Below are 25,468 nucleotides of genomic sequence, written 5' to 3' on the forward strand. Positions count from 1 at the left end.
GATCTCTTTGATCAAATGTTACATAGAGGCCTGTTGGAATGGTAGTTTAAATATAATATGTTTTTTTCTTCACCCAGTCCACTCTCATTAAAGAAATTAATCAAGGGTGTGATTCTGCCATGTTGGGTAATACCTAACTTCTCAAGTAGCCTCATTGATTTCAGTAGGCTTCAAAGTAAGATCTGCTCAACACAGATAAGAGAATAGAAATAAGCCCCATATTTGTTGAGCTCTTAAACTTGGTATAGTACAATAACACCAATATACAATGCATGACCTACTGCCACAGAAGCAACCTCTGTGAGTAATTCACAAACACTGCTTAGATTCAGGGTAAGTGGTGACAGGACTTCAACAGCATAACCTACAAAATACTGCTGTAAATACTGAAGTACCATCTTGATAAACATGAATGAGCATGAACAAGAAGCACACTCCAGATCAATACACATCAAAGTAGGATAACCTGTCTAAATTAATTTCAGATTATTATTAGAAAAATGAATAAATACTACCAGTCCTATGACACTGGAGTGTTGAGAGGTTTTGACAATAGAGATATTAATGTAAAAAGATCTTATAATTGGTGCAAGAGTGACATAAAAGAACTGTAACATTAAAGACAGAAGCTTCCATATAAAGACCACAATAATTATTTCCCCCCCAGTGCATATAGTTAATTCCCACTACTGCTAATGGAAATTGTGTGTTTACCAAGGGAAGAATATATTTCTTTATTAAACACAGTAGGTCAAAAGACAAGACATGAATAGCTGAAGTAGTAGAAAAAACAGGGTGCCTTACACGCTGAAGAAATAAAGAGCAGTTCATCTAAGAAAACATATGACCCCTTAATGCAGCCAAGTTCAAGGGTATCTGTTATGATCTGCTGTGAAACTGTCGGTTGCACAAGTTTAATCTTCCCTGGAACTATTTTAACTTGCTAATAAGATTGCAAATATTTGGGGAAGAGCAGCCTATGTGGCTTCTACCCACAACAGGGACAGTTCAATAGGTTGATAGGCATGGTCTGTTGAAGTAAAAACTAGACTGAGCAAGGGACTCCGTCTTTCTAATCTCAAGCTCTGGCACTGACTTCCTCTGCAGTCTTCCTGAAGTCAGTTAACCTTTCTGCTTTGGTCTCTCCATCTGTAACATGAGGGTACTAAAACCTACTTTCCTACTTATCTACCTCACAAGAACATTTTGAAAAACCCAGACATTTTACCAGAATGCATGCAAACCCTGCAATGACTGAGGGCTCATTTGAACAATTGTTTCTTGAAACACCTTCTTAAATGTGATAGACAATGTAGAGGTCGCAGCCAAGCATGTGAGTTCCAGTTCTACATCAGGAGCTTGGTGGCAACCCAATGATTCTCCTTCTCTCTTTTAAATAAAAATAAATCATGTCCCTCAGTGTCCGACACTAGTGCCGGTGGGACACCTAGACCTGATCAGTTGTGGGCAAGTTGTCACAACAGTGATAATAAATAGAGAAAAATCTTAAATAATTTAAGAATCTGAACAGGCGATGTTAACTGAAATGTGTGATTCATATCCAGTAGAAGTTCAACTTTGGGACATAAGAACAAAGATTACAGATTGTATTCCCATGGTAGACATTGTACAGTTAGATACAATTAAGGACATTCTCACTAATTTAGTAACATAAATTTGAGTAGTCTTAATTTTATCACCATAAAAGTTTAGTTATTGAAATGAAGGACTCCATTCTCAATGTATGCTATAAACATCCATTATAATGAAAGAGGGATTCTTTTTTCATTTATTGGCAGGGTTTTAAAAATGATTTAACCTTGAAATTGATCTTACCTTTCAAATGTTAATATTTTGATACTGGCTAATAAATGTTTGATTGATATTTTTTAATTTAAGTTTTGCAGTGGATGAGATATCATAAGTTCCAAAACATCCTGTGATACGTATAAAAGATCAGCTGTTGAAAACATTAATAATCATCTCAAATGTGAGTCTTTTTTCTGATAGTTAGGTACTATGGCTTGATCTCTTACACCAGCTGTTCTCAACCAGGGGTCCGAAGCCCCTTGGGGATCTGTGAGTAGGTTTCAGGGGCTCTGACAGCATTAGACTCACTGAGGGCCAGGGCAGAAAGCTAAAGCCCCACTGTCCAGAGCCCTGCCAACCGGGCCTCAAGCTGAAGCCTGAGTAGCTTAGCTTCACAAGGCCCCCCTGTGGCGTGGGGCCCTGGGCAATTGCCCTGCTTGCTATCCCCTAATGCCAGGCTGGCTTTTACATGCAGAAAAACAGTTGTTGTGGCACATGTGGGCTGTGGAGCTTTTGTAGCATGTTAGGGGGGCCGCAGAAAGAAAAAGGTTGAGGACCCCTGTCTTACACCAAAGAAATCAATGGGAATGGGTTGGGAACTTCCTACCTGAGAGACCGCAGCTGTTCTCATGTCATACTATAGGTACATCTACTCTACACTGCATGTTTTTTCGATCGTGTGTAGAGTACATACACAAGTAGCCCCTGAAGCAAGGATATAAATAGCAGTGTAAACAATGAGGCATGGCTTGGGCAAATATAATGCAGATATGCTTGAAGGGTGTGGATATGTACCCGAGTACATACCCTACACAGCTCTCTATTCACCCAAGCCATGCCTCCCTGTCTACACTGCTGTTTTTAGCTATGTAGTGTCCCATTGCTTCCCTGCAGTGGGAGCCTTTCCCTGCTGCAGGAAGAGACTCTGGCAGGGGTCAATTGTGTACTTCAGGACCATGGAGCTTTGATCCTGTATCAGATCATGGGTCACTTGACCTGTCACTGTATACAAATGCAAAAAATGCTTAACCTTTATATGAGATCTTTGTATTTAAAATGTCTCACATTCAAGTAGCAATGCCAAATAGAATATAAAATAATCATATGAACAAAGGTTATTGAAATCACATGCTAATTTTGAGCCATAACTTAGTGTGTGGACTAAAACCAGCATAATAATATACAGTATTTGTAATGAGATAAGGCATGGAAAGGTTCAGGTTAATATGAATTTTTTTCCAGAAAGTTTTGACTATATCCAAGCAGGTTTTTATCGTGGCCCTTATTATGCAACCTTATATAGCTATAACTATAGCATTCATAGTAGTAAACATTATTACAAATTCAGGGTTTTAAACTATTTTATTATATTTTTAATATATGGTACAGAATATATAATACACATAATACTTGAATATTTATTTATTTAATATATATTATCAATATTGGAGTCATTTTAGATTGGTTAGCTGTCATCAGTCCACTAATCAAGTAGCAGAATGATACTTCAGGAAGGTTTGCAGTGGTCCACAGAGTGCCAGCAAAGTCTCTTCCAGTTGCGGTACCATTTAAATTACTTAAATTACCAAGGAAGCTCCAGATTCAATTGTGTATATTGTGTACCAGTGTCTGAGGCCAGGCGGGGTCTCTGAATGTAAATATGGGCTGTCTGTTATGAGCTGCCTTTTGGACAGATGTTTTTTTCATACTCCTATTCATAGGCACTAACTTTTCCTGGAGCTGGTGGGTGCTCGTCTCCAGCCATGCCCCGACTTCACCCCTGCCCTGCCCCCACTCCAATCCTTCCCCAAAGTCCCTGCCCCAATTCTGCCCCCTCCCTGCCTCTATTGGACTCCTTCCCCAAATCCCTGCCCTGGCCCAGCCTCTTCCTGGAGCGCGCTGCGTACCCCATCCTTCCCCCTCCCTCCCAGCGCTTGCCACCGCGAGCACTAAGAGGAGAAGCGGGGACATGGCGTGCTCAGGGGAGGAGGTGGAGCGGAGGTGAGCTGGGGCGGGGGGGGCGGGGAGCTTCCAGTGGGTGCCCATCCCAGATTTTAAAGCAATAGTTTCTTTTTCCCCCTGCTGTATTGAACAGTCCTATATAAAATACAGCAGTTTTGTTTTCTTGGTAAATCAGATATTGTGCACTGACGCTATGTGATCTTAAGATCAGTTTATCTTATTCTTGGAAGTTGAAAAGCAACTATTGATCGATCCTTTCAATAGTTAATGGCTATAGTAATTATAATTATAAAATACAAGATTTAATATATACTGGATGAAATTTTAAACCTTGGTGCCTAAAGTTAGGCACCTAAATCCATATTTAGGTGTGTAAATAAAAGTGCTAAGCACCTGAAGCTCCCTTTGTCTTCAGTGGGGTTTGGTAATGCTCAGCACTTTTGAAAAATAGGCTATTTATATTTGGTGTCGAAAGATTTAGGAGCCTACCTCAAGGCATTTGAGACTGAAAATTTTGGCTATTGTAATTATTATCTAGTAGTTAACCTTGCTTTCCTCATTGCTCCAGCTACCCTTAAGCAAAGTTGAAAGGCAAGTTAGTTTTAAAAACCTGAAACAAAAGCAATTATTAAATATTCTTCTTTTTACCAAGTAACAGCTTTATTTTTATATAAATCTTTTCTTGGGGAACCAAGCAATGTGTGCCCCTCTTGGAGAGTTTAACAATGTTCACTGATAGTGGCCCTGCTTCCCAATACTTATTGTAATTGTAGGAGTAAAGGTGTATTTTTAGGCCTTGAATCCTGCACTGCACAGGCGTGACATGTTGTGCATGTAAATACAAGACAGAAAATGATGAAAAGGGAGCACAGGGAAACCTGATCCTCCATTAATAACAACATTGCTGTACTGTCTCAACTTATTCCTTCCTAGTAGCAGGAGTGAGGCCTAAGAAGGAAAACATGGAGCCAAGTTCTTCATCAACACGCCAAGAATCACGCTTATGTCTATTTCTCTTCAGATGTGCCCATTCTTCACATGTTCCCTACCCCTTTTTTTAACCTGAGTACGTGTGAGTAAGATTGAGTACACAAGAAGTTTAGCTGTAACTCTGTGCAGAAGACTATGGCTAACGCTTAAGCTCACTTGTCACCATCAGTAGCCTCTACTTACATTCATACTGAAATGTAACAATTCACCATACCATGCCATTCACTGCATAAGGACTTGCAAGGTCAAGGCCTGTGTTAAAAATAAATGAAAAATCAGCTAGCCAAAGACATAATTTTCTATGAACCCTGAATGAAGAACTGTATAACTGATACAAAGGGGAGGAAGGAAATTCTTCAGCTGAAGTATATCATAAGGGCTAGTTGTATCTAAATCTTGTTCTCATTAAGGACTGTAAAATAAACTAACAATAACACAGACCCAGTGATAAAACTTGGTTCTCCATAAGGAGAATATTGCAAATAAACTCCTCTCAAATCATCAAGCTTCTTGGAGCATCAGTTTACAGATTAAATTTGCCATTGCTTGATGCGAGAACTATTTACAAGCTCCCTTGCTAATGTAATGTGAAAATATAGTGTGACATCAATACAGAAGCTATGTTGTTGCTACTGAATGTTATCTCAAAACAGAACTGGACAGCGTGTAAATCCTTGTCAGTGGCTAATGAATCTAGACTATGAATTACAAGCTATAACAGTGGTATACAGAAATATACAGGGTTTTGTCCAGGAAAATAGCAAATGTCAGATCATAGAAATACAAGGGAAGTAGGCTGGTTTTTCTGTTTTATTACAGTAATTAAGATAATGCCTATTTTGGCTGCTGAATGGCAAATTGGATGAAAGCAGCTTGCTAGAGTACTGATTGTCCTACTCTCCATTGCCAAGACAGAGCAGATTCAGCAAGTACTGTAAACTACATGCAAGTAACTAATACTTACTTAGAAGTGAAGAAACTAAAAGGGTTTATGACTGTACATACCATACAATGAAGTGAGGCCTATATTAATTATAGCAGGTATAAAAGCTTTATGTGCTTTTTTTTTTTTTTCACCTCCTAATTTTTACAGTGTTGTTGAGCTGTAAATCCTAACATGAAAAGACAGGTTATGTCCTCACAGACTTTTTTGAAAGTTATTTCTTCATTTGACTACTGTTATTAACCGTGTGTGTGTATCCCTCACAAAGACTCATGATTGCTTTTTAGATCAGTTCATATTTTTAAATATAAACAATTTTCTCTCATAAATAAAACTTTGCAGAAATTGTTCTTTTATACTGTTTGTGCTACAGAGCAACAATACTAATAGTATTGTTATATAAATGGTATATTCTCTAATAATAATTCCTATAATCATGCTGTAGCTAAATTTCTCAGTATTGACAAATAATTTGTTTCAAGCGATACGTTAACCTGTAAATGAGCTATCATGAGATTAGTATAAGCAGTATGCTGTATGAACATAATTAATATTTTTACATTAGTACTTATTATTTTTATAAGCTTCTCTCCCAGTAACCCAAATTCTGTGGCCATTCATGGATCCCCTTATGGCAGAGCTTGAACTCTAATGCGTACCAGATTTTCATAACAGTAGTGCAGACTCCCTGGCTTTTCTTAAATTAAAAAAAAAAACACCCACCATCTTAGGAGCTGTTGCTGCAATTCAAATACTCACCTGTTTTTTCATGCTAACGATAGCTAAGAGATTTGCCCTTAATGATTATATTCTGATAACCACACTTCCAGACCCATATAAGGAGTGAACCTCCTTTAAACAGGGTATTCAAAGAGAATGGTACAAGGCCAAAACCAGAGAGAGAAAACAAGCAAAATAAAAGTACCTTTTTCCACAAGTATGGGACTACTGTACTTGTAGAAAAAGGGGCTCTTCAGTGTGAGGTTGAAAATCTAAATCTGGCCCTTTGTATGGGAACTGACACATAGTTACTTGCATTTTCATTTCTGAACTTCGGCAACAGTTTTATTCAGAACTTTAATTTTAACTAGTTGTGTAGGGTGTACAATGTTAAATTGTCAAAATTTGATATTGATGACTGATACCATTGGTGCGAAAAGATGCTAATGACTTGCACAAATAACCCTTCCTCAAAGAGGCTGTGCTTGTTTGCAGAACCCTTATTTTCTGGTGTTTCGTTGTTGTATTTACTGACTTCAAACCTAAAATACCTATGGCAAAATTGTACATTTTGCCCATGTGCTTTTTAAAACTTTAATATGTTGGTTGACAGTTACCACTGAGTTTGCCGTTAGACTTCTCAACATTTGAAACAGAATCAAAAGATTTTTGAAAACCTCTTATATGTAAGAGATTCACTGTTTTACTAGGTTGAACAAAATCACTCAAAGCAACATATACAAAAGTTCATATTTTATTTTCCCTCATCGCATATACATTTTTTTCACTTTAAAGCCCACAACTGGTATGAATAAGGTCTTTTACTTTTTTATTGTAAACATTTAGGCTTAAAGTGATTATAACTGACAGTTAAAACCAACAGGAGCCAGTGGCCTGTTCATGTACAAATTATCTGTAATACAGGCAAAATCAAAAGTAAACATTTCCAAGAGTTCCTTCAGTTCCACATTAGTTTTTTACAAGCTAAACACAGCAGACAGAGGGTTTTTTTTTTCACAGTTATGTCCTGTGGTGTAGTTGCAAAATGTGCAGTCTTCTTTATGAAAAAATAATGCTTGTGTTTTTGAACCACTTCTACATCTGATTTCTTTTAACATATATTTCTGATTGATTCACTGTTCCATGGTAGTACAAAATTGCAAAAGAATTGTATCCAGCTAAATAAGCTTTATCATATGGATTTGTTTAGCACTATTAATGGGTTGGGAGATTAGAATAAGTTAACATTAACCTCAGGTAAAATTGATCAATCTTTTCATTACAAATAGTTGCAAAAATTGCTCTGAGGTATTCAATATTAGGTTATATTTTGGGTGATGAATAGTTTTCAGCTGATTATTCTTCCATTTTATATCACTGAAAACCCTAAGATTTATCATTAAAATTAAGAAATGCTAATTGATGAAAGCAGGTATGCTATACTTTGATATGAAGGGAAAGAGAAGTATTTTAGTGACTTGAGTGTTATGAGTAACTATAGAGTCTATTGCAGAATAACTAATTGGGCAACAAAAATAAAATTTTAAAGGCAAGGAGTTTCTAGGGCGCTCACTGACCGAGAAAGCAAAGTTTTAAAAATCTTCATCTAGACCGTCTGCGTTAAATCATGTCTTTCCACATGAAAGTCAGGAAAGGCCACAAGCGGAGTGAGCAGAAGGCATGGCCATCTCAATCCAGGAGTGTCCTAAAAGCTGTTAGAATTAGCATTCCCTCCAGTTGGTTCCTCGTCTGCACCTGGGATGGCCTCTTCCCCCACAAGGGGATGGAAGTTGTGAAGCAAAAATCTGCATAAGATAATAATGCTGCAGATTTGAAATAGGATGATGCTACAGAGAGTAGCTCTCTCCTGACTTCATTCAGCCACACTCACTCAAAAAACACGCAAAGAGCCCCAAAGTGAAGAGTTCATGAAGAAAGATTCCACAATCCGGGAAGGAAGCGATGTCATATTGGCTGATCGAAGTACTGCCCTCCCCCAAACAAAGTTTGAGCCCTAATAGTAGGTTTTCGACTCCTTTTATCCTCTGCATGAGAAGAAATGGAGGGGATGTTCAACCTGGCAATTAGACTGAAATGTTTGTTTCATTTTTTTTTTTATAGCAGATAACAAATCAGCATTTTCAGCCCTTTTTTTTTTTTTTTTTTTTTTTTTGCCTTACTTCAACTTGCCGGTTAGTAAGGCTTTCAATATGATACATTACATTTTGAAAGAATTCAACAGTAGTAGCTTTTTGAAACTCTGTTGCAGTTTGGTTTATGGCATGATTTCTTTAGTGGATTCTTAGGACTCCCAGTTGGTTATTAAAGGCAGTCGGTGTTAAACAAACACAGGCCCCGTTTTTGAACCTGTACAATAAACTCAGACACATTAGTCTGTAGTCAAGTCTCTGCAAGTGGCTGACCTCTAACTCTTATGGCTCTAATGGAAGTAGCTGAGTGCCGATTGACAATAGCGAACAGGAGTTTGTGTAACACCACAGATGGTACCTGTACATAAATAGACACAGTTTGCTTCTTTTTGTTTTTAACTGCATTTCATCTGAAGAGCTAGTTGTTTCCTTTCAAAGATTTTATGAGGTGATTGTGCAGCCTTGTGTGTACTTTGCACAAGATAGGTCAGCTATCTATGAGAAGGACTAGGGCACTAATATCCTGGTGGTAAAGGAAAAATATTTTGTAATTTAGGCCTATTTTCAATAACATCAGTCATGGGACGGGCTGCAAATAGAAGAGTATTAAAATAAGCTTTGTCCTCTTACAGCAATTTCAGAGAAAATTATTCTTGACACACATGATCTGATCAAATAAGCATCAGTGGTTCTTCTGAACAATCATCATGCAAATTTAAATACCTAAAAGATCATTTATCAAGTTGTACCTGCAGCCCAAATCCTGCCTCCAGTTGCCAGAACAAGTAATTCAGCTGGACATTAGGGAATTCCAATTGGGAGAGAGCAGGAGTAGAGCCGATTTGAAGCCACTACTCCAACTTAAGGGCTGGAATAATGTTGATGGTCCTAGCATCTCCCTCTGCTTCCCCCTTCTCTTTACCCCCAAGGAACAGAGAATCTTACAAGCAGTGTATCCGCAGGCTGTGCCCCTCCCCAGCACCTACAGCATGATTTCTCTCAGTCACCCGAAGAGCCCACACAGACGTTGTATTTCTGCAGTGTAGAAGATTCACCCCTCTGCTCTAGGTCCTAACATTTCTGTAGGAGAACACTTCAACCTCCCTGGCCACACAATAGCAGATGTAAAGGTAGCCATCTTACAGCAAAAAAACTTCAGGACCAGACTCCAAAGAGAAACTGCTGAGCTCCAGTTCATTTGCAAATTTGACACCATCAGATCAGGATTAAACAAAGACTGTGAATGGCTATCCAACTACAGAAGCAGTTTCTCCTCCCTTGGTGTTCACACCTCAACTGCTAGCCGAGCACCTCACCCTCCCTGATTGAACTAACCTCGTTATCTCCATACTGATTTATACCTGCCTCTGGAAATTTCCATTACTTGTGTCTGATGAAGTGGGCATTCACCCACGAAAGCTTATGCTGCAATACTTCTGTTAGTCTTAAAGGTGCCACAGGACCCTCTGTTGCTTTCCACTAGAGAAGTACACTAATTCTTCTATGATGGGATCCTTTATGACTCTGGTGGAAAGGGGGAGATTAAGACATGAGAAACTGGGCATTTATTCAAAAATAGCTTGCAAGTCACATTGTGCAATGATATACTGCACACAGACCTATTCTTTTGAATACACTCCCAGAATTCCGAAATTATCACTGCTACAAAACAGTTGTGAACTAGAAAATAACTGTTGATATTGGCAGAAATTTCCCATGCAAGGTCAGCAACTACATTATTCTCCATCTTAGAATTTGATCCAATAGAAAATAAGCTTTAGGAATGCTTTAGCTGTACAGCTGCAGGCGCGAATTTCAGTTCCAAGTGGAAGTACAGTAGCCCTCTCTAACAGCTGCTGAATGCTGCATTAAGAATTTTACATTTAGCCCCTTTCACAACAGTAGAAGCTTAGACTTCTTGCTGTATAGCCATCAGACTTAAGGGAATTACATTGGAAGGCTTACTGAATATGCTGGATGAGTCCCCTGATATGCTAATGTGGGAGCAGGTTCTTCTTCTTTGAGTAGTATCCCTATAGGTGCTCCACTTCAGGTGCACATGTATCTCTTGAGCCAGTGATCAGAGATTTCTAGCTAGCAGTGTCTGTTCAGCCCTCATGTACGCTGTATGCCTCCTCGTGGTGGACACCAAGGTTATATAGGGATTCCCAGGCAAACCACTCTCCGTTCCTTCTCTACCACCTTGGCCCAAGAGGGAACACTAGTATGTTCACCTAGAGCAGGGGTGGGCAAACTTTTCGGCCCAAGGGCCACATCTGGGTATGGAAATTGTATGGTGGGCCATGAATGCTCACAAAATTGGGGTTTGGGGTGCAGGCTCTGGCTGGGAGTGCGGGCTCTGTGGTGGGTCCAGAAATGAGGAGTTCAGTGTGCAGGAGGGGGCTCCGGGCTAGGGCAGGGGGTTGGGGTGGGGGGGAGGGCTCTGGCTGGGGTTTGGGCTCTGGGGTGGGGCTGCGATGAAGGTTTGGGGTGCAGGAGGGGGCTCTGGGCTGGGACCAAGGGGTTTGGAGGGCAGGAGGGGGATCAGGGCAGGGGCAAGGGGTTGGGGCATGGAAGGGGGTCAGGTGTGCAGGCTCCAGGCTTTCTTCAAGCAGCTCCCAGAAGCAGCGGCATGTCCCCCCTCCTGCTCCTACGCAGTGACGTGGCCAGGCAACTCTACACACCGCCCCATCCACAGGTGCCGTCCCTGCAGCTCCCATTCGCCATGGTTCCCGGCCAATGGGAGCTGCAGGGGCGGCCCTTGGGGTGGGGGCAGCGTGTGGAGAGCCGCGTAGGAGCCGAAGGGGGGACATGCCGCTTCTTCCAGGAGCCGCTCGGAGCCACGGTATGCGCGAAGCGGGGCGAGCGCCAGAGCAGGACTAGCCCCAGATCCTCAAGGACCAGATTAAAATGTCTGAAGGGCCGGATGTGGCCCCTGGGCCATAGTTTGTCCACCCTTGACCTAGAGCATACTTGGACTTTTGGTTTATCCCCTTTTTCTATCAAAGTTAGTTAGTTTAGGGTTGTTGTTAGTGTTAGAACAGTTGTTAGTTTAGATGGGAGGACTGATTTCCCTCTCTTTTGCCTTGGGAGAGTTATCCTCTCCTGGCGGACTATGCCTGGCTTGCCAGGCTTCAAACATTGCCTCTCTTGCCCGGAGGCTATAGCCGTGAGCCACAGATACTCCAAGTGTGTCCATTGCCTGGGGGAGAGAGTTCCCCATCTCCCAGAGTGCACCTTTTGTTTAACCCTTAAGTCCAGGGCTAAGAAGAACAGGGAAATAAAGCTCAAACTGTTGGCTGTGGAACCTGCAAACACCCTCTGAGCCAGGTCAGGAGATGACCCCCCAACACACATCTGTCCCTGACAGATCTAGCACACCATCAATCTCAGGGCATACTTCTCCTCAGAAAGGAAAGCCTTTGGAGAACTCTGGGAAGACTACCGAAAAGAGGAGCACAGACTATATCTAAGGAGCCACCTCCAAAAAAGACCAGGTCCCCATCAAGGTCCTCGGTCTCTGATAGGGATGTAAAAAGTTAACCGGTAAGCATTAGTCTTGCTGGTTAACCTGCCTTAACTGTTAACCGCGGGTCAGCTGGCCCCAGGAGCCCTGCGCCAGTCCCGGCATGAGGTACCCCAACTGTGCTGGTGGATCGGCCCCAGCCGCACCAGCTGGCGGGATCAGCCCCAGCCACTTAATTGGGTAACCATTTAAATGACATATTTTAATTGTTTAAACAGTTAACTTTTTAAACGGTATTTACATCCCTAGTCTCCCAGGGTACTGTTGAGGCCACAGACTCTTCCTCCAGTACTGGCAGGCCCAGAAAGACCCGGAGCTCCAAGGAGAGGAAGCACAACTCCAGTAGGATGCCCATGCCCTCCGCTAGTAAGGAGAGTAAGCACAAGGTACCATCTTGCTCAGCCCTGTCATCATCACTGAAGTATCTCGTTTAGCCATTGGTACCATTGTGCGCCTGAACCCAACAATCGGTACCGATGCAAGCAGCTCAGCCGGGGATGCCTGTATAAGTGGTACCCTTGGTACAGAGAAATCATCAGCACTTGACAAAGCCTGTGGTATGCTCATCATTACTGGTACCATTGGTTACAGTCATGGCAACCTCATCTACAGTGTGTGTACCGGGGTTCTTTCTGGTACTGTTTGCATGTGTCTACAGAGCAATGTTTAAAATTATTTTAAAATGTTTATAAATGTAAGTTCAAAAGGTACTAACTTGAGGCATAGATAGGGAAAATGTGAAGGGGGGCAGGAGGTGTGGAGAAGGGGGTAGTGGACAGGGAGGGACATGGATTGGCAGGAAACGGACTGGTTGTCATGGAACCGTGCTGTTTGGTCTTAAATGAGTTCTCTTGTGGAGGAGTGAAGAGGAGATGTATGGGACTGGGAGAGGAGGTACGCTGGCCAAGCCATGCAAGAGGGAATAAAGGAGAGATTCAGGGGACTAGAAAGCATTGAAGGGTGAAGGGAAATAGAGGAAATATGTAGGGTGGGTGCAGGGACATGAGAAGGGAACACATGTAATATGGGCGGGGGGCACACAGAAAGAATAAGAGTAAGGGTTGGGGCCAGATCCTGTGTTGACCTACACTTTGTCTTGTTATTTACACCAGGGCAACATAGATGCTAAATGCTACTAAATCAGAAGGGTGACAATTTACCCCGACTTTGCATTCATTTTGTGCTGTTTTAAATGGAGAATCTGGGTCAGTATCTTTTATCCATGTTAAATTTTAAAACACGCAACATTTGCTAGATTTTAATCACTTGAAGTTTTGAACATGGAAAAAAAACCTCTCCCCCACTGTGATGTTGCACTCAATATGCTAATGAGTGTAAATATAATGTAACTGGAATATGTTTCATGCAAAAGGTCTCTTGTAAGGTATCATTACAAAGCTTATAGTCTACTGAGTGTGGTCATCCTATTGTATAAATCTATCACTCTTGTATCTGAAACTAGAAATATGAAATATAACTCTGAGGTCCTATTATAGTTATTCAAAGTGTGGGCCATTAATGGTGGTTTGGAATCTTGATGGCTCCCATTAACCAGGACAATTGACTGTAGATGGCTGTGTTTACCTGTGAGTCTTCCTGTATATGTGTGTGCTGGCAAGTGGGTAATGAAGTCTTACAGTGACATGTGATCATGTCACCTGAACTGGAATCCATCTTTAACCTGGTGTTTTTCCATTTAGAAGGAGGGGTGGGAACCCAGAGAGGGACAAAGGATTCCTGCCTTATGCAAAAGATATATAAGTGGGTGGAACAGAACAAAGGGGGCAGCAATCATGAGAAATCCCCTAGCTACCACGTGAGCTGGAACCAGGGCTGTACCAGGGGAAAGGATTGTGCCCAGACTAGGAAGGCATCCAGTCTGTGATAGAAGCTTATTGAAACATCTGAGGGTGAGGTTTTATCTGTATTCAGTTTTCTTACTGTATTAGACAAAGACTTGCGTGTTTTATTTTATTTTGCTTAGTAATTCACTTTGTTCTGTCTGCTATTACTTGGAACCACTTAAATCCTACTTTCTGTATTTAATAAAATGACTCTTTACTTATTAATTAACCCATAGTATGTATTAATACCTGCGGGGGCAAACAGCTGTGCATATCTCTCTGTCAGTGTTATAGAGGGTGAACAATTCATGAGTTTACCCTGTGTAAGCTTTATAGAGGGTAAAATGGATTTAAATGGGGTTTGGACCCCATTGGGAGTTGGACATCTGAGTGTTAAAGACAGGAACACTTCTCTTAGCTGCTTTCAGTTAAGTCTGCAGCTTTGGGGCATGTGGTTCAGACCCTGGGTCTGTGTTTGAGCAGACTGGCGTGTCTGTCTCAACAAGACAGGGTACTGGAGTCCCAAGCTGGCAGAGAAAGCAGGGGCAGAAGTAGTCTTGGCACATCAGTTGGCAGCCCCAAGGAGGTTTCTGTGATCCAACCTGTCACACCCACCATTCCCTTCCACTGTCCACTCCCCCATATCTCACCCAGGTATAACTGCCCACTCACTCATACCCTTGGGACTTGCTCAAGTATGCAAAGTGGAGAGGAGCTCCACTTTGATGCGCATCATAAGATCTGGTAGAAGAGATCCCTCCAGTGAACCTCCCACACCAACCTGATTTAAACCTTTGGTGCTTGTTCACAGCCCAAAATTATCACTAAAACAATGTGTTTCAGTAGAATCCAGCTAACATCAGACATTATACTTTCTACAAAAAAATTTGACATCTTTAAAAATAACTCAAACATTAGAATATCTGGAAATGAACATGCAGGGGATCCAACTAGTTCTGCCCACCTCCCAGCCCTATCATCTATCATCACTCACTATCACTGCACCTGACTTCTACTGTCCACCCAAACCTAGCATTGCCCCGTAAAATGTGTGAAAATATATGCCAAGGTCAAAGTAACAAACTACTAGAAACTAAAACCCATTTCTTATTCAAAAGCTCCATTTCCAGTATACTATATTATAGCTATGTAATATATACTATATCCAGTATATATATATATATATATATATATATATAGCACTGACTTATACTCCAGCCGTGCAGAATATGCATTTTATTGTGGATATGCTTAAAGGGACATTATCAAAGTTAGTACATCCTAATTTTAACTTATCTGATCAACTTAAAAGCTGATTGTTATAGCTGGGTATATGCCACTTACTGCAGCTCAGTTGCTTTCCCTCTCTCTCTTCATCATAGTATTTCCTATGCACCTTACGGATTCTAAGAAAATCTTGCCAGGACTGAGTCAATAAAAGTAAAAATAGCATTAGCTAATCTACTGGCTCCCCAGAAGCAAATTTATAATGAACTCTTCTATAGGGAAATAACTGCATGGGGCACTGTTTCTTTATGTCTGGGACCCTGGCTAAGTGTTAATTGTTTGTTTGTTTGTTTTCAATAGTTTAATGTATATTAATCAGTCATAGAAGGGTAGATATAAAAATAATATATAACTACTAAGATGGATTAATCAGGTATGTGAAATACATATTCTTAAAATCTTAATTAGCATCCTTTTAAGTTGACATAACAAATTATCATAAGAAACAATCCTATTTCTAAAACCATAATCATACCCTATATGTTTTCCAGTAATAATGAAACAAATTGTCTTTGCCAGAGAATTTTAAGAACTCACCATGATTTATTTCTGCTTAATAATACAAAAATTGACCCACATTTTCTTCAGTTACGAGCTCTGCTTTATTATGTTGTCTTGAGTTTGTGCTGTTAATTACATCCAAAGCTTGAGATAAGTTTCTTAGAAAAATGAGTAGCAGGTACAGTTCTGTTAATAAGCTCCTTATTTCACTCTCTAATGTGCTTCGAGATCCCACAAAAGAAAGAGCAGTAAAGGTACAACATATAGGAGTTGATTTCACAAGTAAAGTTATACAAGTATGTTGAAAAATCCCAAACATGAAGGCTGGGACATTTGTTACCAATTTGGAGTCACATTTTCTACCCAAGGAACAATAATTTTCTATTATAAACACAAACTCACATTGATACAGGGGTATCCATTTGTAACCTGGTGCTTTCTTATTCACTTTGGTTCTTCACTAGTAAATAATTAAGCATCAGCACAAGATGGTGGTGACCGAAAGCCTGGCAGTTGTTCAGAGGCACATATGAAATCAGGTGCTGGTTTCAATCCACTTCTTAGCAGATAAATGTCCACATTACAAAAACTAATCTTAGATATTATTATCTGACACTCCTGTTGGCATCCTCCTAAAGTCAAAGGAATCACAATACTAGATCAGACCAGGGAAGTTCCTAACAGTGAGTACATTGTTATCCATATCAATAACTATTCCTTTTTTAATCCTTCTGAGGTCTTGTATATCTTGTGGCAGTGAGTTCCATGGTTGACTATTTGTTGTATCAAAATGTATTTCCTTTTATAAATTTTAATTGAAATTTCTTGACTTTCATTTTCAATTTTCTTTTATGAGAAAGGGTAAATAAATGTACCCTTACCCAATTTACCTTTTCTATATCATTCATTGTTTTATATATATCTTGTATGTCCTCTCTTATTTGTAAACTTACTAATATTTTCAATCTCTTTTAATATTGAAGTCTCCCATGTGTCTATCATTTTAGATCCCCATCTATGTATCCCCTCTGTTTGATCCTTTTTTTTTTTTTTTTTTTTTTTTTTTTTTTTTTTTTTTTTTTTTTTTCTTTTTTTTTTTTTTTTTTTTTTTTTTTTTTTTTTTTTTTTTTTTTTTTGATGGGGTGACCAGAACTGACCACAGTATCTGAGGTGAAGAACTGCTATTAATTTTTGTAATGACATAATATTTTAATACTATTTTTATTAAATCCTAGCACTGGATTGTTGTTTTGACTGCCACTGCACATTAAGCAGAGGTTTTCACTGAGCTCTCTCAGGGTATGTCTACGCTACAAGAGTAGTTCGATTTTACTTAAATAGAATATGTGGAATCGATATTACAAAGTCGAACTTGTGTATCTACACTAAGGGCAGTAATTCGACTTTGTGAGTCCACACTAACGGGGCAATTGTCGACATTGTAAGCGGTGCACTGTGGGCAGCTATTCCACAGTTCCCGCAGTCCCCGTTGCCCATTGGAATTCTGGGTCGAGCCCCCAATGCCTGCTGGGGAAAAAAATGTGTCGAGGGTGGTTTTGGGTAACTGTCGTCATCCAACCGTCACTCCTGCCCTCCCTCCCTGAAAGCGCTGGCGGGCAATCATTTCGCGCGCTTTTCTGGTGAGTGACAGCGCGGACGCCACAGCACTGCGAGCATGGAGCCCGCTGCGACCATCGCTGCAGTTATGGCCGTTGTCAACACCTCGCACCTTATCGTCCACCTTTTCCAGAGGCAGATGCTGAGAAATCGGGCGAGGAGGCTACGGCATCGCGGTGAGGACATGAAGTCTGAGAGTGGCACAGACCTCTCGCAAAGCACGGGACCCCACGCCGTGAACATCATGGTGGCAATGGGTCATGTTGATGCTGTGGAACGGCGATTCTGGGCCCGGGAAACAAGCACGGACTGGTGGGACCGCATAGTGCTGCAGGTCTGGGATGAATCACAGTGGCTGCGAAACTTTCGGATGCGGAAGGGAACTTTCCTGGAACTTTGTGAGCTGCTGTCCCCTGCCCTGAAACGCAAGGACACCTGGATGCGAGCAGCCCTGACTGTCCAGAAGCGAGTGGCCATAGCCCTCTGGAAGCTTGCAACGCCAGACAGCTACCGGTCAGTCGCGAACCACTTTGGCGTGGGCAAATCTACCTTGGGGGTTGCTGTGATGCAAGTAGCCAACGCAATCGTTGAGCTACTGCTGTCAAAGGTAGTGACCCTTTGAAACGTGCAGGTCATCATAGATGGCTTCGCCGCGATGGGATTCCCAAACTGCGGTGGGGCTATAGATGGAACTCACATCCCTATCCTGGGACCGGACCACCAGGCCAGCCAGTACATTAACCGAAAGGGCTACTTTTCAATGGTGCTGCAAGCACTGGTGGACCATAGGGGACGTTTTACAAACATCAACGTCGGATGGCCGGGCAAGGTTCATGACGCTCGTGTTTTCAGGAACTCTGGTCTGTTTAGACGGCTGCAAGAAGGTATTTACTTCCCGGACCACAAAATAACTGTTGGGGATGTGGAGATGCCTATAGTGATCCTCGGGGACCCAGCCTACCCGCTAATGCCCTGGCTCATGAAGCCCTATACAGGCGCCCTGGACACTGAAAAAGAACTCTTCAACTACTGTCTGAGCAAGTGCAGAATGGTGGTGGAGTGTGCTTTTGGACGTCTCAAGGGGAGATGGAGAAGCTTACTGACTAGCTCTGATCTCAGCGAAACCAATATCCCCATTGTTATTGCAGCTTGCTGTGTGCTGCACAATCTCTGTGAGAGCAAGGGGGAGACCTTTATGGCGGGGTGGGAGGTTGAGGCAAATAGCCTGGCTGCTGATTACGCCCAGCCAGACAGCCGTGCGATTAGAAGAGCCCCGCAGGACGCGCTATGCATCCGGGAGGCTTTGAAAGCTAGGTTCCTCAGTGAGCAGGGTAACCTGTGACTATTAACTTTGTTTAAAGAGAAGCTGAACCTGCCCCCGTTTCTTTACCCAGTTTATGTTGACTATCCTCTGCAGCTACATACCCCGTTCACCCCGTCCCCCCCCTTCCAACACACGTTTAAAAATAAAAAAAATGGAACTTTGTTAATGAACACCGTTTTCTTTATTACGGGTTTCGCAGTAAAGGGTTGAAACTGGGATGCAGACTGTGGTGGGGAGCGGGCGTAGTGATGGAAAGAGCGCTTCTAAACTCGAGGAATGACAGGCTCCTGCTCCTAGAGCGGTCCGCAGTGGTGGACTGGTTGTTTCAACGGAGCCTGCCACCCCTCCTTTTCGAGACTGTGTGTGTGGGGGCTATGTGAGTTTGTGGCGGGGGAGGGCGGTTAGAGATCTTATGCAGCGGTCCTTATCCTGGATCACAGAGCCACGCAGCAGCGTCCTTCCCTGCCACAAAGTCACATAGCCCCCACACACACAGAACATGAAAACCACCTCCCAGACTGACCAGGGTGCCTAGTGACTGCAATGTGTGTGTGACCTGCTGCTGAACATGCCCCCCTGTCTGTACCCTGGTAAAGGTGACTGTCCTGTCCAATTACCAACCCCCTTCGCCCCCTTCAAAAACACTGTCCTCTAAAAGAACATGATGGAAACAGTAATTAACAGAAACGTATTTTTTATTAGCAACTAAAAAGTTAGGGGATGAAACTGGGCCGGGGGCTTGGGTGAGGCGGGAAGGAAAGGACTTATCAAATTTTGGGGAATGAGAGCCTTCTGTTACTTGAGCAGTCTGCAGGGATGGAGTGACAGTTTTCACGGCCCCTGCCGCCCCTCCTTCTTGGGACTTTGGGTGAGGGGGGTATGGGACTTTGTGGTGGGGGAGGGCGGTTAGAGATAGACTGCAGCGGGGCTCTGTCCTCCTGCCTCCGGTCCTGCAGAACATCCACAAGGCGCCGGAGCATGTCCGTTTGCTCCCTTATTAGTCCAAGCAGCGTTTGAGTCGCCTGCTGGTCTTCCTGACGCCACCTCTCCTCCCGTTCAATGTGTGATCGATGGATTTGCGACATGTTCTCCCTCCACTGGGTCTGCTGGGCCGCCTCGGCTCGGGAGCAGCGCATAAGTTCTGAGAACATGTCGTCCTGTGTCCTTTTCTTTCTCCGCCTAATCTGCGGCAGCCTCTGGGAGGGGGATGCCAGGGTAGGTCGGGAGACTGTCGCAGCTGTGGGATGGGAAAAAGGGAGTGAATTCCTCACAAAGATAATTTTTTGTGAACAATGAACATAGTCTTTCTCTGTGAACAAGACCATGCACAGCACCTATCACATGCGCACTCAAGACAAGGTCGAATTTTCGGCCTTCGCATTCACTGCCTGGGGTCTTGCACTGGAGATCAGACAAGTGGGGCAGGACAGCGGAATTCGGGTAGCAGGCTGACATGGTAAGCCGTAGACTTTTGGCTGCTTAAAACTTAAATTATAGCAGTGCCCTCCTTTCACGTTCAAAGCAATGCTCCTAGCGTTGGCCAGTTCCTGCTGCCGGCAATCCGGCAAGCATGAACTCTGCCCCTGTCCCACCCCCTCGCGGCTGTCCCCGGGAAAGATCCCTGTATGCTGCTCCTCTCCCGCCTCCACCGCGTGGCTGTAAACCGCCGGTTACAGTTCTGTAAAGGAACAGGCAAGCAGTCCCAACAGTAACATTCCCCTATTTCTAAGCAGGTCACCATGAGCGACATCACTCTGCTGAGGATTTCTGGGACAGAGAAAGACCGCATGCTGCGTGAAAGCCAGCAAAAACCAGGGCCGTATGCCGCCATGCTCTGCAAGGCAATGATCCCAGAGTACGTGATGATAGCCTGGCGTGGAAAAGTTTCCTACCACGGAGGACAGAATAAGGCCGCTCTCCCCAGGAACCTCATGCAAAGGCTTTCCAATTACCTCCAGGAGAGCTTCGTGGAGATGTCCCATGAGGATTTCAGCTCTATCCCCGGACATATAGACCTTCTTTTCCAGTAGCTGCACTGGCAAGGACTAAAAAGTAGAGCGCCTAGGGCAAACTAATCATGATAAACCGGACATTGTTAGATTCTTTTGCAGTAGTTGCACTGCCAAGGACTAAAACGTGAAGCGCCTAGGGCAAACTAATCATGAAAAACCCATTGTTAATATTGTTAATATTCCTGTTCTGTTCAAAATAAATGTTTACATGTTTAAAACACTTATCGACTGATCCTTCCCCTGATTCAGGGTCCGGGTTAACGCCTGGGGATGGTTGGTAGGGGATCTCTGTGAGGGTGATGAAGAGATCCTGGCTGTCGGGGAAATCAGCGTTGTAAGCGCTGTCAACTGCCTCGTCCTCCTCATCTCCTTCCTCATCTTCCCCGTCCGCTAACATCTCCGAGGAAGCGGCCGTCGACAATATCCCATCCTCAGAGTCCATGGTCAGTGGTGGGGTAGTGGTGGCGGCCGCACCTAGAATGGAATGCAGTGCCTCGTAGAAACGGCATGTCTGGGGCTGGGATCCGGAGCGTCCGTTTGCCTCTTTGGTCTTCTGGTAGCCTTGTCTCAGCTCCTTGATTTTCACGCGGCACTGCGTTGCATCCCGGCTGTATCCTCTCTCTGTCATGGCTTTTGAGATCTTCTCGTAGATCTTTGCATTCCGTCTTTTCGAGCGCAGCTCCGAAAGCACGGACTCATCTCCCCACACAGCGATCAGATCCAAGACTTCCTGATCAGTCCATGCTGGGGCCCTCTTTCTATTCTGGGATTGCATGGTCATCTCGGCTGGAGAGCTCTGCATCGTTGCCAGTGCTGATGAGCTCGCCACGATGTCCAAACAGGAAATGAGATTCAAACTGCCCAAACAGGAAAAGGAATTCAAATTTTCCCGGGGCTTTTCCTGTGTGGCTGGTCAGAGCATCCGAGCTCGGACTGTTGTCCAGAGCATCAACAGAGTGGTGCACTGTGGGATAGCTCCCGGAGCTATTAGCGTCAATTTCCATCCACACCTACCCTAATTCGACATGGCCATGTCGAATTAAGCACTACTCCCCTCGTTGGGGAGGAGTACAGAAATCGAATTTAAGAGACCTCTATGTCGAACTAAATAGCTTCGTTGTGTGGACGGGTGCAGGGTTAATTCGATTTACCTCTGCTAAATTCGACATAACCTCCTAGTGTAGACCAGGCCTCAGTGTAAGGTTCAGTACTTTTCCTTAGGGGTTAAATTTAGAACTTTGCAGCATGGATGATTAGTTCAAATAATCTCTTCCAATATGCATTACCTTATATTTGTCAGTGTTGAATTGCATCCAGCGTCCTGCTGTCCATTAGGTCTCTTCTGGAGTTTTCATAGTCTTCTCTAATAATGACTGTCCTAAATACATTTGTTTCACCTGCAGATTTTATCACTTTTCCACAGTATTAAGTATGTGAAACAACACCAGTTCTGATATAGATCAGTGAGAAAACTCACTGTTAACCATTTTCCCTATTGAAAATTGACCATTTACTCCTTCTCTCTGTTTTCTCTTTCTTTGTAATTGCAGAACTTTCACCCCAAGACTATTTAGTTTCCTCAGTAGACTCTTATGGGGGGCTATGTCTAAGGCTTTTTAAAAGTTCAGATTAATTAAATCTGTCAGTTTTCTTTTATCAATAGATTTTTGCATCCACAAGAGATTCTGGTAGATTGAAGAAGCATGGTTTTCCTTTACACAAGTTGTACTAGTTTATCCTTTTTCCTTAGGTTTTGCTACCCTGCAGTCTTCTAATATAGTAGCTGATTTTAATAAGAGGCTGCATATTTTTGTTTGCAGCTCACCCATTTCATTCTTAAATTCCTTCAGAACTCTCCGATGAATATCATCTGGTCCTGGTATCTTGTTGCTATTTAATATATCAATTTGTTCCAGCCACCATCTCTTTGTCAGTTAAGGTGGTGATGGTCCCAAGGGAGTTCCTCCGCCAGCCATTGTCGTAAAGAAACTGACCTGGAGCCCAGGGATGTAGGCTAAATATATGTATGAGAGGTGTGCAAGGAGCTACTATGATCAAAGTGGTCATAACTTTCAAGCTATGGAGTTCCTGTCTGGTATCACACTGGTAAGAACCTAGGAGTGGAATTAGAGATCAATATCTTCGGAGAAAGATACTTAAAGATAGGTGTATAATTATCTAGAGAGACTTTATATATAAATTAGGGTATATTGTCAAACATTTTGTGGAAATACTATGGTTTCCTGACATCATATAGACATCAGATTTTTTCATGTTTAACTGTTTGCTTGTTTTCTTCCATTTGAGACATTAAAAATGTTAGCTCTTGTGGTAGTTTTCGTTTTAGACAGTTTAATGTTTCTTTGGCAGGTCTTGGCCCATATTTGACAATACACGTCAGGATCCCACAGGGCTAACTGCAGTTCTTCGGACTACAGATCTAGTTGGAGTCTTGCATATGCTGTACTGTATTCTTTTCCATGGCACAATCTCAGATCCAAACATGGCAAGTCCTAAAGAGACTTATACAGAGAACACGATCCAGGTTGCTATTCAGAGTTTACGCTTCTTCAATAGCTTCGCAGTTCTTGATCTGCCAGCTTTTCAGGTAACAATTTTTGCTTTTTTAACTTATGCTTAAAATTAGAACATATATTGTTGTGTACATTTTCTTTTAATTTAGCCAAACACATATAATTGTATTTAAAATTAACTTGAGGAAGAGTCACAAATGAAATAAATACTCTTTGGTCTTATTTCTGCATGCATAGAATTGCTATTTGCTAATGTTATTTCCATTGTCTAACTATGGGAAATAATAAATGCAATCTATTTTTTTATTATAAGGCAGACATACAGAACACACAAACTAAACTGAATATACAACATTACCATTTTTGTTCCACTGGTTTTGAGGGTGACCAGTATGTTACATATCAATTCTAATCTCCTGTGTTACAAGCTTGCAAACCTTCTGTGCCAAGGTCCACAAACAGCTATTTTTTTTCTTTTCGGAATGGGAAATGGCTTACTTCTATGATATTTTGAGCTGCTTAGGTGCCTTGAGTTGATGGCTGCATCCCTAGACAACACTGTGTTTAAGTGTGACTTGCCACTTACTTGAATTTAAGATGGTACAACGCATCTAGAAAAATACTATCTTTTAAAATTCCTCAGGAAAAAAACATTCAAATTTGGCAGATGGGAAGTATATCAAATGAAGTTTTTATGTATAATGTATACAACTAATAGTCCTGATCTTACAACTAGTTCTGTGCAGGAAGACCCCTTCATCCACATGGATCCAGTTGCAGGATCAAGGCCACTCTGTTGGGAGGGACAAATTTCCCAAAAGTAGAAGTTATTTCATATGTAAACATTGTAATATCTTAGGGCTGACAATGCAGTAAAAAATGTAATTTCAGTTCAATAAAGCATTTGCTTACCTGCTTTGCTGAATTGGGGTGATAGTATTGTTTTGATGGACAGAATCACTGTTCCAATCTTAGTACTTACTTGTCTCCATCTATTAATGTTAACTATTTAGTTAATGTTAAAAAGGCAGCACACACCTGAAACATATTATTGTCCCTCCTGACACTTAGGAACTGTAGCAGACTATAAGGCAGGAAAGAAAGAAAACATAGTTTATGTGCTGCCTGATGATTATTAGCTCAGGAATAGTTTTATCATGTAATAGTAAGACTACAGAACAGTTTTCTGATTAAAAGAAGAGGTTCACTTGTGGCACAGTATGAATTAATTTCAGCACAGATAATCCCCTGGCTCATGGGTGTGTACGTCATTTAACATGACAGTCTAACAATTGAAAGATGGTAGTGAGAAACAATACACAGGATACTGAATTACTATTAATTCAGGCTAAAGAGGAAGCATAGTTTCCTTGAAAAATTAGTTTAACTTTTATACATAAACTCATGTGCCCCTTGGCCTGTTGTTATCAGGGAAGGTTAAACACAGAGCATTAGGTCACAGCATGCATGGACATGACTAATTAAATAAGGGCTGGACCCAAAAACATATTGCTACATGATGTAAAGTAGCAAATAGATACTATATTATGTTTTGAAGCTTGAAAGTATAACAACTTATTGGGGGTATTAACTATGGAGATGGAAGATATCCATTGCTGGTTTTTTAAAACAAAAATTCCATTTTTCTGGGCTGAATTTTGATTATGTTAAAACCTAACTCTAGCACACTTAGATTTATGTACATATAGTCCACACAGACTAGAAGATATGAAATAAAGAAAACTTTCAGATGAAAGATATTTTCCCACAGGCCTGAGCTGTTGTTTCATTAGAGTTAGTAGACTGTCATGCTCATTCCTTATGCTTCAGTTTTCCCCTTTGACCTTATGTCGCTCTGTCTGTTTGACATGTTTATTAAATAGAGGCTGTAGGCTGCACAGATAAAATCTAATTCTCCTGAATCTCCACACTGCAGCAATTTGCCTACTTTCAGAAAGTATCCCCCAAAAAAATTGCAGCTGATGGTTGTCTTATTTTGAATGTTTCCAACTTTTGAAAATGTTTGTTTGAAAAGTTATTATTTATCTTTCTTTTCCGTTCAGAACACACAGATATTAATGAGAAATGTATTTTGCTCTTTTGCAAAAATTGGGAATGATTTGTTTTCCTTTGCTTATTACTGAGAATTAGTATTAGTATTAAGTTTTCCCGGAACATGTTCTGCATATTTAATGAAATTGGCTACTTAATGCTAACAGAATGCCAAGTGAGAAGAATCCAAATTTTTC

At 41.8% G+C, this 25,468-nt stretch overlaps 1 protein-coding gene across 5 annotated transcripts in view; it reads left to right on the plus strand.

Moving 5' to 3' along the window:
• SCAPER (S-phase cyclin A associated protein in the ER) overlaps positions 1-25,468 on the plus strand; it is a 356,482-nt gene that overhangs the window by 290,097 nt on the left and 40,917 nt on the right. For all 5 annotated transcript variants that reach the window (XM_024205417.2, XM_024205418.2, XM_024205421.2 and 2 more), the window contains exon 28: positions 23,056-23,293. In XM_024205417.2, coding sequence (XP_024061185.2) covers positions 23,056-23,293 — 238 coding nt within the window. The remainder of the gene's footprint in view (positions 1-23,055; positions 23,294-25,468) is intronic.

The sequence above is a fragment of the Terrapene carolina genome, unplaced genomic scaffold (assembly GCF_002925995.2).
Source record: "Terrapene carolina triunguis isolate 2854851 unplaced genomic scaffold, T_m_triunguis-2.0 Scaffold67, whole genome shotgun sequence".
Taxonomy (NCBI): domain Eukaryota; kingdom Metazoa; phylum Chordata; order Testudines; family Emydidae; genus Terrapene; species Terrapene triunguis.